The following is an 18,530-nucleotide window of genomic DNA, read 5'->3' as shown; positions in this document are numbered from 1 at the left end:
AGAGCATCTACAGATTGTCACCCTGCAGGCCCGCCACCGTCCGAGGCCATGTGGGCCGCAGATAACAGATTTCTGCAAGCAGAGACACACAGCTGACATGAAAATCAGACCCTGAGCCGAGTTGTTGTTATGTAGGGCGAAGGGAGAGAATGCAGAAGGCTGAGGAAGCAGTTTATAAAAGCTTTTTAGCATTATTTGGACTGTACTGTTCACAGTATTTGTTGCAGGATTTCTACAGTAAAGCCACTAATGCTGGTGTAATTAATGGCCCAACATTTGTGAATTTGTTTCTGGGGTAAACCCCACTTCATTGTCCACTTCCAAAGAACCTCCCCAGGGTTATAAGTGATGTCAGTGGCCGCAAGTGAAGCTCCCCTGTGGGACTCTTTGGCCTCCGGATCCAGTTTCCTGTCTATCCCTTGCGGACCAAAGCCTCTGTCACGAAACACATTTGGATCCACTCAAATTGAAGTGTCTGATGGGACAATGGCACGCAAACCGAGTAGCCTTATTTAGCTACAAACACAGATCTTTGATCAGCACGGCGCCATGGTTATCAGGAGAAACAAAACCGTTGCGTAAAGTAGAAAACCGGTGGAAAAAGAAGACCTTTAGCTGATGTGATTGAACAATCATTTATTACAAATCAACTAAACAATATAATGTTGCAAACTGTGTTGCATTAGTAGGTTTTGTGATTAATTGTTGATGATTTGTTAGATGTGGGAAGTTCTGTGAACTCTTCATTCAATCTTAATTTCCCACGATCCCTTTCACATGCAAATTAGCTTTCATCACACGATGGAAGAAACCGCCCTGCGTCCGTAAAAAAGAGAACCTCACGCCCAAAGGCTGCAGGTCAGCAGGCCAATGAGAAGACAGTAGAGTCCTCAGTGTTGAGATGTGCGGGAGAATGCTGTTTGCATGATCTTTTTTAAATTGATTTAAAATAAAAAACATAATATCAAAAGCATTCATTCTTTTTGCAGCAGAAACCTAAGGATTCGGCCTTTCACAGCATCACATTGTACACATTGTGCTCATAATGACGTCATTACGCTACGTTACGGGCAGAACGGAACGAAACTATCAAAACGCCTTTGCACTCGATCTGCTCATAAAAAAAGGGCTCAAAACTAAAAAAATGTGCATAGCCCCAATAACTTTTGGAGTTTTAAGAAATATTTTGTTCATGTTTCTACTTGAGTGTAATTTTATGAAAAAACATGTCAGATTTTTTTATTTATTTATTTATTTATCACACAATTTCAATACTTTTGTCAATTATTATGGTTTATTGGCTTTAATGACCTTTTAGCTTAGGTTGTAGAGATTTTAAGGATATGAAGTATTTGAATATTCTCCAAGAAATGACATCACAATAACAATAAATACCAATGTAGGCACTGGTGGACCATTTCTATTGCAGAGTTCAAAGGGTTAAATTATCCAGGTGACTCCAGGTGTTTCTGTGTGGCGGAGATAATTAAAATAAAACTTTAAAGTGAGGAAAAACACTGCTCCAACTTCAAAACTTTTAACTTCTTTGACAGGTCTGTCTAAAACAATAATCAGGTGCCCGTATGAACATATAAACAGGTGTTGCTTGCTGTAATCATTCCCCCTGTTCATACTGGACATTGAGAGATCTTTTTGGTATAAAATTCCCTCTTTGTGTTTGAGCTGCAGTGGAAGGATCGTAACAACAAGATGTCTCTAATTTTGGAAGAAACCCACTTGACCGTTGAAGCCTCATATAAACTTCAGATGCGCTTTTGAATGCACTTTCATATGGGAACCTGACCTTTGTTTTTAAGACAGAGTCAACATCAAAGTGACATTAAGACCACTTACATGACGGCAAACCTCAAAAGAGTCTGTCGCCTACACACAGCAACATGCATAGCTTCTGCTGTTTACTGTTGTGTTATAAATATACAAGGGTGTGTGTGTGTGGGTGTGTGTTTGTGTGTGTGTGTGTGTGTGTGTGTGTGTTTGGCCCACAGCCTGTTGCGGCACAATAATTCATCATGTTTATTTGATTTGGAGGACGACCTACGCAGGGCTTCCACAGTTTGGCTCGACATCAGGTCTAAAACCGTCCGAGGTCTGAATCACTCTGTCTATTTTCAGCCCGCCTTCACTTCACAGTAATAAAAACAACATGTTGCTTCAGTAGAACTGCGACGTCACGCGCAACACTGCACACACACACACACACACGCACACAAATAAACACACACGAGGCCCCCGTGTCACATTGTGAGTAGGTGGGTGTCAAGCTGCAGATTGAAGAGGAAGTGAGGAGGTGATCTGTGTGGGAGCGGGTGACATCTCCATGGACGGATGGAGCTGTCTGTGTCCTCATGATCAGTAAAAACGTCTTCATTAAGTTCTACTTTTAATGTTGCGGGTATTAAAAAGCGGGGGCGTCCTGGTGGCTCAGTGGGCGAGAGGAAGTAACACATTCTGGATTCAAATCCGGCTCTGTTCACACTTCAACATGTTGTAAGTGTAAATGATTTGTGCCCTCAAATTTAGTGATTCACACGCTTAGATTACATAAAGGGCCACTCTGCTGATTTTCAGTGGTGGAAAGTAACTAAGTACATTTACTCAAGTGTTGCAGGCTACTTTTGAGATACTTGTACTTTACTTGAGTATTCACATTTTCTTTATACTTCCACTCCACAACATTTTAGAGGCAAATATTGTACTTTTTACTCCACTACATTTATTTGACAGCTGGAGTTACCAGTTACTTTTCAGTTGAAAATTTCACAGAAAAAAAACATTTGATACGCTTATAGAATTCAACACGTTGTTAAAGATGAAACCTTTTTGGTTTGTGACCTCTTACATAAAAGTGTGTAGCCTAGTTGTATCTCCCTGTCATGTCATTTACCCTCTAAACTTTTCAGATATTTTCAGATTTTAGATAACTGAGACTTTTACTTTTGATACTTTAAAGGTTCTCATTCAGAGCATTAATATAGCTTCAAACAACTATTTGCTGTGTACAGATATAGAAGAGTAATGTCTACCTGAGCAGAGGATGAAGTCGCTCTCCCTCTGCGTGTGTTGTAATCAGAGCTTCTCCGTGCTTTGTTGACATTAGCTTGCCTTAGCCATAGTGTGCCTTTTAGTGCATGTTTAGTGCATGTGAGAGTGCCCCACTGGCTAGCTCACGGCCGCCGCTCGGCACTGCTCTCATACGGCGGTCACAGCTGATAACGCCATGCACAGCGACGGCGTCGTTGCAGAAGCGTTCAGCTCTGTCAGCAATGTTGCCGTTGTTTGCGCTGTTAGCACCGTTAGCTGCGAGCTGCTGGCTCAACCGTTGCCATGTTGAGAGGCAATGGAAATGCTCTCAGTTTTGCATTTAGCACCTTTAATTACATTTTGCTGATATCATTTTAGTAGGAATTTGAATGCAATACTTTAACTTGTAATGGAGTATTTTTTACATTGTTGTATTGGTACTTTTACTTAAGTAAAGGATCTGAATACTTCTTCCTCCACTGCAGAATTAACACATCAACCATGTTTACCTGTCATGTTGAGTACTACTGTGCCTATATAAACAGTTGTGTGATGTCCTCTGAAGCCTGGAGCACACAGCGCGCTTCATGCTCGCGTGACGGCAACGTCGCGTGTTGTTTTTTATTTCGGCGTCCATGTTAACAGGTTAGAATGGACACACTGCCCGCATGAGACGCACGTCCGACGCGCGTCTATTTTATACAATAGAAGGCTCGCCTATTTTACACGCGAGCCGCTTACCTCTCAGCTGCGTCTCCCAGCAGCAACAGACAGTGAAGGTGATCTATTGACAGTATATGAACATCATACCAGCAAGATTACTACAGTTTCCATGTCTAGACATCTGTAGAATATGTCACTGACCATCAATATTTTACACTTCCTATGTAGATTTCAAAATAAAAGTCCTCTAGCGTTTTTAGTGCACAGAATCATTCATTCATTAACACAATGCTTTTATTCTGAAATACTCTAAATAAAGCAGTGGTGTACTTGCAGGTTTCCATCAAGTTAATATAGTACAGGCTTTTAATTTTGTAAACACTGTAGTAGTCATAGCAGAAACCCTACATATGCTATAAATATAATAGACTGGGTTAATAGGTTATAAGAACATCAGGTGATAGTTGGCAGTATTTTTCCGATGCGCTCTCTCTCTCTCTCTCTCTCTCTCTCTCTCTCTCTCTCTCTCTCTCTCTCTCTCTCTCTCTCTCTCAACAAACACCACATAACTTTATTGTTCTTTCTTTTAGAGGTGTTATTTAATTTTTTTAAAGATATTTAATAATAATTTTCGTTTTCTAAAGGTTAACAAATAACGAAACTGTTTATTTTGCTTTGTTTTATAATAATAAAAAAAAAACACTTTACTTATATTTATCATTCTGAAATACTTCAGGTGTTTTTCTCCATCAAGGCGCAGTTCAGCAACAAGGTGGTGAAAAGCTCCAAGTTGCCTGAGATGTCGGAACATCAGCATTTATAATGTAAATTGCTGTCCCGCCCCAGATGTAAATTAAGTCGTTTTCGATAAAAGCCGCAACCTGGAATGCTGTAGAACAGGAACCCGAAACCCCCTGGAAATGTTGTTTAAAACTGTGCCAGTCAAAGTGAAGAGGGATTGCTGTAGGCTCTCTCTTACTACTAATGTATTTTTTTTTTTTTTGTATTAATATATAGCCCACAGAAATCCCTCTTCACTGTCAATGAAGAGGGATATATACACATATATATATATATAGCCCATAGAAATCCCTCTTCACTGTCAGTGAAGAGGGATTTATATATATATAGCCCATAGAAATCCCTCTTCACTGTCAATGAAGAGGGATTTATATATATACATATATATATATATGTATATATATAGCCCATAGAAATCCCTCCTCACTGTCAGTGAAGAGGGATTTATATATATATAAATCCCTCTTCACTGACAGAAAAGAGGGATTTATATGGGCTATATATTAATATTTATGTATGAATTTATTTGCTTGTTTTTAATAATATTTACAAATTACCACACAGTTCTTACCCTTTTTTGTCTTAAATAAATATAAATCACATTTATTATGAAGTTAAATGGCCATTAAAAGGCAAACTCTATGTAGAAAGAAAGGGCTGTCAGCAACAGCAAAAACACAGCTGACAGGTAGCTGAGACGCTCCCGAGATGTGGGTAACTCGCGTCTAATGTGAACACCCTAGGTGGGCATGACGCGGCCACGACGTGACGCTGCCGTCACGCGAGCATGATGCGCGCTGTGTGGCCAGGGCGTAAAGAGCCGCATTCACACCAGATCACCGATTTGCCGCAGGGTTGTGCGGCGGTATGGGAGTGTCACTGATGACCCATTGACTGCACGACGATTAACGTCTTTTGCTCACTCATGACTGGGTTGTACAGCTCTGGATTGACGGTTACATGATTGCCCACCACAGAGTGACGCCGCGTTGCTTTTCTCCAAAAGTTGATTCTGTTTCATCTTTCCTGCAGCAGGTCGCTGTGCTTTTTCAAACGCACTACCCACATTTAAAATGAAAGGGAGGACTGGCGGTTTTGCTGCACTGCCAGATCTGGTCTGAATGCAGCCTAATAAAGGAGCTTTGGTCAAGTCTGTGAAAATTACCCTAATGATGTCATAGTGGTGTTGCATTATGGGAAGTGTGAGATCCAGTGCTTTGGGCGCTTGACCCCTTCTAGGGATGAAAAGGCAATCAATTTAGACCTTTTTTTTTAATATGTCTCACTAAATCACTCTTTTAATGGGTTTCCTCAAGTTAATATTTTTGCCCTCAAATTAATTAATCCCCTAAATTCATTCAATTTGTTGAATTTTGAATTAGCCTACTAATTCGATTGAAGAACTGAACAGTTACCACACATATCCTAACCTTCAACCAAGCGTTTCAGTTGCCTTCCTGTTACCATACCTTAAACTTTGTTTTTTCTGCAATAACCATGACCTTTTCCTAACCGTTACCATGTCGTTGTTGCCAGTTTTAAAAACGTTAAGATTAGACATGTTCCAAGGTTTTGCAGAGTCCTCCATATAGGCTACTGAGAACAAATGCAAGATCTGATCACTTGGATCTGAAGACAAAACACCAGATCTGAATAGGGTCCCCGTCACATCAGTCCTCCCCCTCCCACTGCTTCCTGTTTCTCTCTGCTTTGATCGCAGTAATAAACACAAATAACTCAAAATAGGCCGACAAATTCCACCAAACAAATCTCTTTCTCAGGTTGAATTTCCATAAAGTGGGCTGTCATTGCTGTCTTTTTATGTGTGGGTGGGTGTTTCCCAGTAGAAAGACGTCCAAATTAACTGCCTACGTCTAATGAAATGCCAAACACGGATGCCACAACAAGTGAGTCACGCTCACAAACATGAGTCACTGTTGATCTTGTGGGGACTAAAGTGTGGTTCTTCTTACCCACAAGGAAGGAAAAAAATCATACTTTTTTTTTATTTTACTGATCTTCCAGTTGGATCAGCGTGATGGAAAAGCAGTCATGCGACCGACCTTTTGACCCCAAACAGCTGAACATTTTCATAAAGATGACATCCACTTCTGGGTGGGATTATTTTAGTGTGCCTTCGTGCACTTCTTTATCAACATCACCCGTCATCAGCCCTCACATCCTAAATATGTTCATTTGAATTAATTTATAACTGGAAGTTTGGAAATTTATGAAAGCGAATTTTGTAACAATATATTTGATGCAACTGAACTGTCAACGTTGGTTGTTTTGGTCAAGTTTGCATTTGTAGCCAACTAGTCAGACCTGCAAACTGTAGAGTGGAGAAAAAGGTGACATAGAAGATGCAAAACTGAAAAAAAGAGGACATTTTAGTGATTTTAATACGTAAAGGAAGCCTTCTGAATCTTTTTGTTATTCGAATACGAGAAAAAAAACATCTTGTTTTGATAAACAAATATGTTTTATTACATAATATTATATTATTGGATAATAATTATTGATGCATTAATGTGTTCACCACTTTAATGTTGCAACTGGGTAGGTGGAGGTAATTTAAATGTATTTATATATATTTGATATATTAGGCTGCTAGGTAGCTTGTGAATTTCCCCCTGGGGACCAATAAAGCTTAATGATATAATAGTATCATAATTTATTTATTGATTATATTTTGTAGGCCTATTGTTAATCTGAGTCTGCAAAGTAACTAGTAACTAAAGATGTCAGATAATTATAGTAGCTGTTTATCCATTGCTTTTAGCTAACTATTTCAATTGTTAATCCAAATAGCTAACTATTTTAACAGTTTATTCATTACTTTTAGCCAACTATTTCAACTGTTAATCAACAACAAATTGTGGCTACCATGTTAGCAAACAACTGCCTACATTTAGTGTAACTTTATGTTGTTGTACTGTAAACATCAATGTTTGGTAATATTAATCCCACCAGGGATGGACCATGAGATGGCAGGACATTTAAATAAATATAAATGATTTATCTGTGCAGTTCAGACATTGCATGTTGAATTTGGCATTTAGTTGGATTTATTTATAATAATTATAATAATTTATTTTTATTCATTCACATGGAGACCATCCTTGGTTATATCAAGCAATGTGACAAAAATAACAACTATTATTTTGTCAATATTTGAATATTATATTATATTATATTGTATTATATTATATTATATTATATTATATTGTATCATATTATATTGTATCATATTATATTATATTATATTGTATTATATTATATTATATTATATTATATTATATTATATTGTATCATATTATATTGTATCATATTATATTATATTATATTATATTATACTATATTATATTATATTATATTATATTATATTGTATTATATTATATTATATTATATTATATTATATTATATTGTATCGTATCGTATCGTATCGTATCGTATCGTATCATATCATATTATATTATATCATATCATATCATATCATATCATATCATATCATATTATATTATATTATATTATATATATTTGTGTGTCAGTGACCACAGTGTTGATGGCCGACTACATGTCCCACAATGCACTAGGTGTAAACTGGTAACGGCTACCTGGTGGCTAAATAACTAATGACCCGCCCTCCTCTGCCTCTGATTGGCTAGTAGTCCTTACCGTCGTTGGTTTGATTGGTTAGATTTTGGCAGGAGGCGTGTGATTGGTTAAAATCAGGTTAAGCATATCCAGGACAGCCAATCAGAGGCCGAGTAGGGCGGGTCATGTCTTCCTAATCCCAGGAGGACGTGCGGACGTGTTTGACAGTTATTCAAAAATGGGGCTCTGAAGTTGATGAACTGACCTCTCAGGAGTCAAATCCTGTCTGAAAACCACCCCCACAGATTAATATCAATTTATAGTAGTTGTGTTGTTGTTCTAACGTGTCCATAAAATAGAAAAACACGAATGAATGAACACGTGAAGGAGCAGAAATCAGACAGACAGACAGACAACAGACAGACAGACAGAGAGCAATGAACGTGGTGCTGAGCTGAGCAAAGAGGAGGACAAAGAGGTGAGGTCTCACTCCTGTCAGACTCGGACAGACAACAGAAAAGCGTGAAGCCTCTGTTGGATTGTAGTTTCCAAGCATTATTTGTGGTGTAGGGAAAAAAACAGTAGACCTAAAATATCAAATATTTGATTAATTCAGTCTATTTTTTGTTTTATATACATATATATATATATATATATATATACCCTGATTTTACATTGTGGTGTGTTCCAATTTCTGTGGTTACAATTCCAGAAATTTGTACATGTATTTTTAAATTCATAGAAGTTTTTTTGTTTTTTTTAGTCAGTCCTTTTCCTCACTGTGTGCAATTCACTGGGATCATTCTCTTATTTGTAAAGCAACATCAAACTTGACATAAACATTGCTTTTCTAACTTTATAAAACAAAATGTAACAAATACATACATAGATTTAATTTAATTTATTTTAATTTGATTTAATTTAATTTAATTTGATTTAATTCAATTCAATTCAATTCAATTGACAATAAAAGGCCAGATGTACATCTCAACTTGTGTACCAAAAATAACACACCGTTCAGGATTTATTTAAAAAAAAAAAAGAAATTGTAAGAAAGATCTGTACCACATTTAAAGACACTGCAGCCACAATTATTTATTTACACTTGGGCTCCGATATGAGGGAATAAACGTTATTTTTTTCTTTATTTTTATTTTTTCTTTATATAATTTTTTTCTTTATATATATATATATATATATATATCTCCTCCTTCATATATGATGGTTGTAGTATAAACCGTTTGTTATGAGATTGATTTAACCAAAGAATAAAAATATTCGTCACGAAATGAAAACAATAAAATAACTTAAACTTACAATAATATATATATTTTATATATATATATATATATATTTTAGTTTAACTTAAACTTACAATATATATATATATATATATATATTTTAAGTTATTTTATTGTTTTCATTTCGTGAAGAATATTTTTATTCTTTGGTTAAATCAGTCTCATAACAAACGGTTCATACTACAACCATCCAAACCCCCGAAGAAGAATCTCTGAGTGAGTCATCCTGTTATAACAGACGATCTTCGCCTGCTAGCTGCAGAGCTACTGCTAAAGCAGCAGCGACTAGAGAGACCAGAAGGTTCAGACCGGGTCTCGTCCTCTGCTCCTCTGCTCCTCTGCTCCGGTATGATGCCCGGTGACACCATCATGACCTCCATCGTTCAGAGAATCGCCCGCCAGGCTCTCGTCACCTTCAGGAGCAGCGAGGAGGCCGGTAAAACCTTCCTGGAGAACCAGAGCAAGCTGCGGAGCCTGATGACGGAGGTCCGGGCGGCCGACCTGAAGCTGTCCCCGAGGAGAGCAGCCTCAGACGGCCACCAGCAGCTCCAGCTCCACGGGCCTCCGGTCACCTACATGCACATCTGCGAGACGGACCACTTCAGCATGGGGGTGTTCCTCCTGAAGAGCGGAGCCTCCATCCCGCTGCACGACCACCCGGGGATGCACGGCATGCTCAAAGTCCTGTACGGTACGGTCCGGATCAGCTGCTTCGACCGGCTGGATCCTCCTCCTCCACCGGGTTCACCTCCTCCACCGGGCTCCCTGCGGCGCTCCCTGCTCCGCTCCACCGAGGTGTACACGGAGGACAGCGGCCCCTGCGTGCTGTCCCCGGACCGGGACAACCTGCACCAGATCGACGCCGTGGACGGTCCCTCCGCCTTCATGGACATCCTGGCTCCACCGTACGACCCGGACGACGGCAGAGACTGTCACTACTACAAGCTGCTGACTGAAGCAGAGGTCAAACACACAGAGCAGAAGAAGGAGAAGGAGGTCTGGCTCATGGAGATCTCACAGCCTCCGGATTTCTGGTGCGGTGGGGAGCCCTACCCGGGCCCGGAGGTCTGCCTCTGATCCACCTCACTGGTCTGCAGCCTGCAAAATATCTTCTTTTCTCGGGCTGGTTTATCAAAGGTCAAAGGTCAACTTTATTATCCCACAAGGGGAAATTCATGTGGTCTTATGCACCCTGTAGTGGCACAAGGCCGGGGGGCTTTTTGTGGACTTGCTTGGACAAACTGGGCTCAATGAAGGGGTCTTTATCTAAATCATTAATCCATGTGAAGCCTTTAGAGCAGGGCTGCCCAAACTGGGGCCCGCGGGCCAAAGTGGGGACGCCATAAGTTTTGATTTGGCCCCGCCAGATGTTTGCAAATTTATTTATTTTTTATTAAAGGGACTGTTTGTAACTTTTTACACGTATAAATCTACCGGGTCGGTGTCCCATGCACGCTCGCATATGCGCTCCATTCTCACGTGCATGCGCGCACACTACACACTGCAGAAGAGTTAGTTTAGCTCTGAGAATATCTAGTGAATGTACAGTGGACGTTTGTGCAGAAATAAATGCTGCAGCTCCTCCAGACCAACAGAGGTTTCCCGTGTCTTGTGAAGTGACGGGGCTCCGCAGCGAGAAACGTTATCGTCTCTGACCGGGTGCCGGTTTCTCCCTGCGGGCGCAGTCGGGAGACGATAACGTTTCTCTTCCTGCCGACCCGCTTTTCCTGCTTCAGCATCCGAAAAGCCAACACTAGGATCAGCATTGATTCATGGAGAGACCTCCGTCTGGTCAGCTAACATTACTGCCAAGCAGCTGAAATATAGAGTGATATTGTGGTTTTAGCTGACGTGTGTCGTCTCACTGTTTTGAGCGATGCTCGTTCATGTCTATGTAGAGCGAGCAAGCGCGAGCCCGACGCTGACTTTCGTTGACTTAACGGCCACAGGTGTCGCTGTTTAACAAGCATTTCTGAAAGTTACAAACGGTCCCTTTAAAAGACCCAACCGACTTTACTGTCTTTTGGAGGCCGTACCAGGCTCGGGTTTATGGTTAGAAGATAGGGGCATCATATGAAACTAGAAAAACCTAAGGACTCCATTAGTACCAATCATGTCATGCTATAGCTTGTCAGGAAGGAGGCTAACACTTACATTTTGGCGAGGAAAAACTGTCAAGGTGTTCCTTGACCTCTGACCTCAAGATATGTGGCTGAAAATGGGTTCTCTGGGTACCCACGAGTCTGAAAAGTTTGGGCACCCTTGCTTTAGAGGGTCAGAATGTAACTGCAGCACCTGTTCCTGTAGAGAAACCACACAGTTCACACATTAGGTGACCTCATTTTTAGGTATTGTTAACAGTGCTCTGCCCTGCTATGGTGAAACAGCTGTTGCTCTGTTTTCCAAAGGTTGAAATATAATCTCTCAAGTTTCCATTTCACCTGAAAGATTGGAGCCTCGGGCAATACTTAACAACATCCTGTTTGCACGCTCTGTGTGTGTGTCGGATAGTATGACCAGGAAGTCTGGAAAGCTAGTTGAGTAGTTTTACTACTTGTAATGGACTTGTGTACACAATGAGTGGTTCTCTAAATTTCAGATATTTAGAGGTATTACTTTTACCTCCAAAAAGGGATTTGTAATCACGTTTTCATGATGCATTTCTTTCTTAGTCTCTAATTCTCTGATGTCCATTTTGTCCCATTGTAATCTCTAAATTATCCCTGACTAGGGCTGACCCGAATGCTTAGATGCTTTGACTGTTGCCGTGGTGATCGACCTCCAAATCAGTATTCGAATGCTTTGTTTTGTTTTGTGTAATGTAATAAGTAAGGGATATTGTACAGCTAGCGGGTCACCCTGACAGCTGTTCATTATCTCGCTTATTACACGGCTACCTACTTAAGAAATCAATAATTTGACACACAAAAGGTCCGCCAGAGTCCGTCATTAGAACTGCACCCATAGCAACAAAGAAAAAACAGACCGTAATCAACAGAGCCGTGTAATAATATTGTATAAATCCCCAAATAACCCATGAAATCAGGAATCATCCCACAATATCATTCATTATTCACATTCAACAGTAATTATTATTAGTTATTCTCAGATGAATATCGCTGTTTGTTGTGTGTAGAGGTGTGTGTGTGTGTGTGTGTGTGTGTGCACACAGTGCAGCAGCGCTGAAACGGGGGAGATGGAGACAGACAGACAGAAGAACATGTCATTCCTCTGCGCTGCAAAGCGAAGCTTCGAATACCTTCAAATATTACTCAGCGAAGCTTCGAAGTAGGGATGTGACGGCGAGGACGTTTTACCACCGGTTAATAAACTTGTGACAACACCGGTGTTGCCGATTACACTGGACGTTTTACAAGAAAAGACGGCGCTCAATTTGTGTAGAGCGCTTACTTTGATCTTTAAGGTCGGGTGGCGGTGTGTCTGGAAGGCCGCAGGTTTCCACCCGGCGCCGCTCCGCCGCGTGCACAGGCTGTGAACGCTCCGTCCTCTGCATGGCGATTACCTCATTAACGTTATGGTTCCCTTATAGCATTGGGTTTAAATAAGAAGTATTGCCAAATAGGCGCTTTTGCTTTTCGCTTCGACACTGAATCCTCCGCCATCGTCTTGTCTGTCAACTCTCTCTCGTCCCATGTGTGTGAAATCTGACTCCTGCTACTCTGAGCTGAGACTCCGTGTTGATGCTTTCACCTTCAGTTTGTAGCATTCGTCGTCCGACTATGTATTGATAACACGGCGCTGATACGGCAAAATGAACTAAATGGGTTTTATTTATGTAAAAAAAAAAAGCAAAACGACAGTGGGGACGGTTGGCATGTAATGTAATCGGTGTGTGCCCGACCACCGTGTAACGACTACCGCGACAAGCCTACTTCAAAGCCCAAAAAATAGTTTTGGGGACAGCCCTATCCCAGATCATGTTGGAGAAGACATTTGAGTCTCTGAGTTCAGATACAAGTTGACATCTATAACAAGGGAAAGACAGGACACGAGAGGCGTTGAGGTCACATGTTGCTTTGCCACTAAACGCCTCGTATATATCTCCTAAAATGTTTCACCACATGCAAATCTGGCTTGATCCGATGGATGTGGTTTAACTAAAGGTGGTGTCATTGTGTAAACCAGCATATAATCAATCAGCTGAAAGATTTAAACACTCAAAAGCACCAAAATTGTAGCGACAAATGATGTGAGCAATAGGCCCCTGAGAGGATAGATGTCAAGAAATTGAGGATGAGCAGGGTGCTGATGCTGCGTTCAAGAAAAGTCAGGACGTCTGAATTTGCTTCTTGCACCTTGGTCGAAGCCGTTGCTTCAAGTTTTGTTTCCAAAATGGACATTTTGGGGAAGACTTCTGAACCTTCACTTTACACAGCAATACTTTTTAATAACCTTTAAATACATTTCAGCTCTCAGTATTGCATGAAGTGCTTGCTGTTGATAAAAATATTTATTCAAAATGCGCAGTTATGACGATGGCTTTCTGTTGCATGAAGGCAATGCATGCATTTTTTTCATGCTGCAGCTCTAAAACATAATAGTTGGAGAGATATGATGTTGGGAATTCCAGACTTCTGACTGCATCTTGAATGTAGCATTGAAATCGAACCTGAGCTGAGGTGTGGAAGTTTCCCGGGACCATGGAGGGACTTATGTCCTTGTGTGTTTTAAATCGTCTTCCTGCTTCAGGCTTTGTGAGGTTTTGTTCCGGCCGGATAAAGAACTTTATGAATATTCAGGTCTCTCTTAGAAGACTGAAAAATATCTAAAACTGCAGGTTTATTCTGGCGTCGTGTTGAGGACTCTACACTGTAGACTGCCTTCTTTTGTTTTTCTGGGAAAAGTTTGATCCTCAGGTTTGTGATCCGTATTGCTGACTGATTTTTCCGGAGATTGTTTGAAAGATGTGCACTAAATTAAGCTTCTCCACACTAATCGTGACTGTCTTTTAGAAAAAGAGATGGTTTCACTATTAGGCCAAAAATGTCAGTGTGATTACAGGAATGCAGGGTGAATTTGAGGGTTGCGTTTATCATGACGTTTATAGAATGAAACTTGGGATAATTTCCAGCTCAGCAGCAAAGAAGTGAAGCTAAACACTTACAGTAAAGTAACATTATGGTTCAATATAAAGGTTTCTTTCAATCATGTACATGTCATGTTCAAAATGTACAGTATGTATGCGCTATTAAAAAATTGAGTATGCATTATTATTTAGTATGACTTCTAGTCATACTAAAATCTCTGCAACAGTTTGGAGAATGGGACCGTTTGAAATGTGAAATTATGCATTTCGAATAATTTTTATTTCAAATTATGTCGTTAAAAAAACCAAACTTGTCTGGAGTTGCTGCAAATTTAGATTTGATAAGAGTGAATAAGAGTGATGTGCTGTATGAATGAAGGCTATACAGGTCTTCTAATTAGCTGATGTTTCATCAACAGAAAGCTCGAATCCAGAATCTGATTGTGTGTGAAATGATCAGCAACTGTATCGATGTGTTTTGCCTGTAATGAAGGTTTTTCTGTCAGTTCATATAAAATGTGCTGTTTATTTTGCCTAAACACGTCTGCTTTATTTGCTTCAGATTGTGATGAGTGTTATTAGAACAACAAACATTCAGGAAAGCAACTTGATGCCGTCAATACATTTTATTGCTCCGACATGTTTTGGAGAAGTTCCTCGGGGCGTTTTCTCTGAAACATGTTGAATCAAGTTGTCGACCTAAGCTGCTTTACATTTTCTATAAAACGTTATATTTCCAACCGAGCACTCTTTTAGCAGGTTGAGGAAGAAAACTCAGTATCTGTGTCTTTGTTGGAAGCCTTAAGTTAAAAGTTTAAAGTGACTTAAATTGAAAACATTTCTTTCACACAGCAGCTGTTGAGGTGTAAATTAATATATATTTTTTTTAAGAATTCAGGTAATTTTCCAAAGCTTCTCTGCATATGTGTCTGTATGGAGTACACGTACATTTGGCCACAGAAAGTACTGTAAATACCTAAAATTGATTTTGGATGTGGGTGTTCATGTAGCTTAAAAAGTTTAAAAGTTCATTACTGACAAGCAAATCTCAACCTCGTGGTCCATTTAGTAGCTGTTCTGCAGCTTTTGATAATATGACATGATCTTCATCAGCAGATGGAGTTTTGTTTAAATATTTCAGAAAAAAATGGAAATTTGAACATCTACATACCCAATATATGTACCATATAAATCATTTAACATACTTTTGTGTGCATAAACAGTAGTATGTATCTTTTCAGACGCACTGAGCAGTAATTTATGTCGTCACTTCCTGAGAGCCTCCTTGCCGGTTGGAGACGTGTAACCATGGTAACCTGTGCCAATCTCATGTGACCAAAACAATGATTTGAGAGAATCATAAAGTGAGCTAAATTTAAGAAATATATTACGCCTAGCAAAGTGAAATCTTATAGTTACAGTTAAGTTCATTGAAAAACATGGTTATGGTGTAATTTTTTCAGGGATCTGTACCAAACAAAGATGTAAGTCTGTATATGATGTGTAGGCCAGGACACCTCTGCAACGCCGCAATATTTAGTTTAAAATGGTATTTTGACCCACATTTCACCTTTAATAAATGTTGTGCCATCTGCGATTTGAAAATTGCAGTATGCCATATTGTGATTTCGATAAAGTTTTGATTAATTGTACAGCATAACCGCTTTGCTTTGTGGGATATTTATGCCACTGTGGTGTCCAGTGTTTGCATAATGTAATATTTCACTGGAAATAGTGTGCAATTTGCGTACTATTGGTTTCATACTGAGGTTTCTGATATGTACTAAAAAATTTCACATACTGTTTTAGCATACTAAATAACATGTTTGTATGAAATTTTGGACGCAACCCATCTGCTGTGGAATTATGTGATGTGACCAAAAGATCCAGAAGAATCTTTAAATAGACATTGAGATGATGTCGTTTTCATATAAACAACTTAATATGCCAAATTAAAGAGCAGGAACAGCAGGTAGACACCACAACTCGACAAGTCAACATTTATTTGCATTGACAAGAAGCATCAGTCCAGCAGAATAAAAGCTTTAGTGCTCGACTTGCTTGCATAAAACTTATAAAACACAAAAACACAACTTTTATCTGTCCAGTGACTCTCTCTCTCTCTCTCTCTCTCTCTCTCTCTCTCTCAGTCTCTCTCTCTCTCGCTCTTCAGCTCACATTCATCAGGTAGAAATGCTGGTCGGATCTTTACAAGTATCAACAGGTCTGTGCATACACCTGAAAATAAAATCTAACCAGAAGGTAACAGATTATTCAGGCTACAATCTCATATAATCCCAACATGTTCTGTATGTAATAAACCAAAAGCAAACATATCAATATCTGTAACTGTTTCAACATTTCTAATATGATACAAAAACCAGGTTTAAAAAAAGCTTCATTTTGCTGCATCTATAGCTTAAAGTTTCCCACCTTATAGCCCCGCCCTGATTTGTGATGTCACCTTGAGTGCACTCTGACATCACTGCCTCGTTTCCTTCCTCCAAAAAGCATATTTTTAAATACGGCGCAGCAGGCAGAGTCATACTAAAATAGTGATGCAACATTTCAAAGTGTTGCATGGTGACACATTTTAGTGCCTACAGTGTAAAAATGTCCATTTAGATAAATAAGCATCACTGGTGACGGCCTATTTAGTGTCATCGGACATCGATGATGTAGCTAACAGTGAAGGAGAGGATGTGAAGATTCACAGTTTACAATTAAATTAGACTTTAGATCAGAGATGAATCCTAAATGACGTTTTCCTCTTGTAACATTGTTGTTTTCAAGTGAAACTACACAGATTTTGGGAATAAGTTGTTGGAAAACCTGGTGCATACAGTTTAAGTGAGGGTCCAGAGATCCCCTCTGATACCACAGTGACTTATATTGTATTTTTCTGAGATTAACTGCAGTTGAAGCCAAACCACCCACAGCTTGCATCCCTCTTGCATCACTTGCATGGTTTTGGCCTCATGTTTGCAGCCTGAATTACAATTGAATCCCTGAGAATATGAAGCATAGACAGTTAGACACAATGCCTTGCCACAGAGCACTAAAGCAAGCAGCTGCAGGTACACTGTGTTTTAAAGAACATGGTTATCGGCTTTAGTGTAAACCAGACTCCCTTTACATTTTGTACAATTTAACGCCAGAATGTGCAGCTTTGTTTGTGTGGACGTCCTGTACATGTGTCTGTTGATAAACTGGACCCCTGACTCATGAGGGAGGAATTCTGTTTTAGTTGCTGTGATAAATAATGAAAGAAAACATCAGTGTGAACTGATTCTCTTTTTTTAAAGGGACTGTTTGTAACTTTTTACGCGTATAAATCTACCGGGTCGGGATCCCATGCGGCTCTGCCTGCCTGCCTTCACTCACACAGCGCGCGCGTTCTCGCTCTTTCGCTCCACTCTCACATGCATGCGCGCACACTTCACACTGCAGAAGAGTTAGTTTAGCTCTGAGAATATCTAGTGAATATTGTGGACGTTTGTGCAGAAATATCTGCTGCAGCTCCTCCAGACCAACAGAGGTTTCCCGTGTCTTTTGAAGTGACGGGACTCTGCACCGAGAAACGTTATCGTCTCCGACCGGGTGCCGGTGTCTCCCTGCGGGTGCAGTCGGGAGACAATAACGTTTCTCTTCCTGCTTCAGCTCCGGCACCGGCCCTCTTTCCCTGAAAAGCCAACATTATGATCAGCATTGATTTAATGGAGAGACCTTCGTCTGGCTCGAGTGATATTGTGGTTTTAGCTGACGTGTGTCGCCTCACTGTTTTGAGCGATGCTCGTTCATGTCTATGTAGAGCGAGCACAAGCGCGAGCCCGACGCTGACTTTCGTTGACTTAACGGCCACAGGTGTCGCTGTTAACAAGCATTTCTGAAAGTTACAAACAGTCCCTTTAAAAGACCCAACCGACTTTACTGTCTTTTGGAGGCCGTACCAGGCTCGGGTTTATGGTTAGAAGATAGTGGCATCATATGAAACTATAAAAACCTAAGGACTCCATTAGTACCAATCATGTCATGCTATAGCTTGTCCGGAACGAGGCTATCACTCTAAAGTTGGGTT

At 40.0% G+C, this 18,530-nt stretch overlaps 1 protein-coding gene across 2 annotated transcripts; it reads left to right on the top strand.

The window, feature by feature from the left end:
• The first annotated feature begins 8,305 nt into the window (after positions 1–8,305).
• On the top strand, positions 8,306–18,378 carry adob (2-aminoethanethiol (cysteamine) dioxygenase b). Of its 2 annotated transcripts, XR_012595329.1 has the most exons (3): positions 8,306–8,582; positions 9,565–11,354; positions 18,317–18,378. XR_012595329.1 is itself a non-coding variant. In XM_074647042.1 (2 exons), the coding sequence occupies exon 2, from the start codon at positions 9,754–9,756 to the stop codon at positions 10,480–10,482; it is 729 nt and encodes a 242-aa protein (XP_074503143.1). In that variant the 5' UTR covers positions 8,306–8,582; positions 9,565–9,753; the 3' UTR covers positions 10,483–14,762. The 2 variants fall into 2 exon arrangements, 1 of the variants encoding a protein (XP_074503143.1); XM_074647042.1 differs by lacking the exon at positions 18,317–18,378 and having other exon boundaries at positions 9,565–14,762.
• Positions 18,379–18,530: the final 152 nt, after the last annotated feature.

This window comes from Sebastes fasciatus, chromosome 9 (genome assembly GCF_043250625.1).
Source record: "Sebastes fasciatus isolate fSebFas1 chromosome 9, fSebFas1.pri, whole genome shotgun sequence".
Taxonomy (NCBI): domain Eukaryota; kingdom Metazoa; phylum Chordata; class Actinopteri; order Perciformes; family Sebastidae; genus Sebastes; species Sebastes fasciatus.
This window is presented reverse-complemented; position numbering and strand designations above follow the sequence as displayed.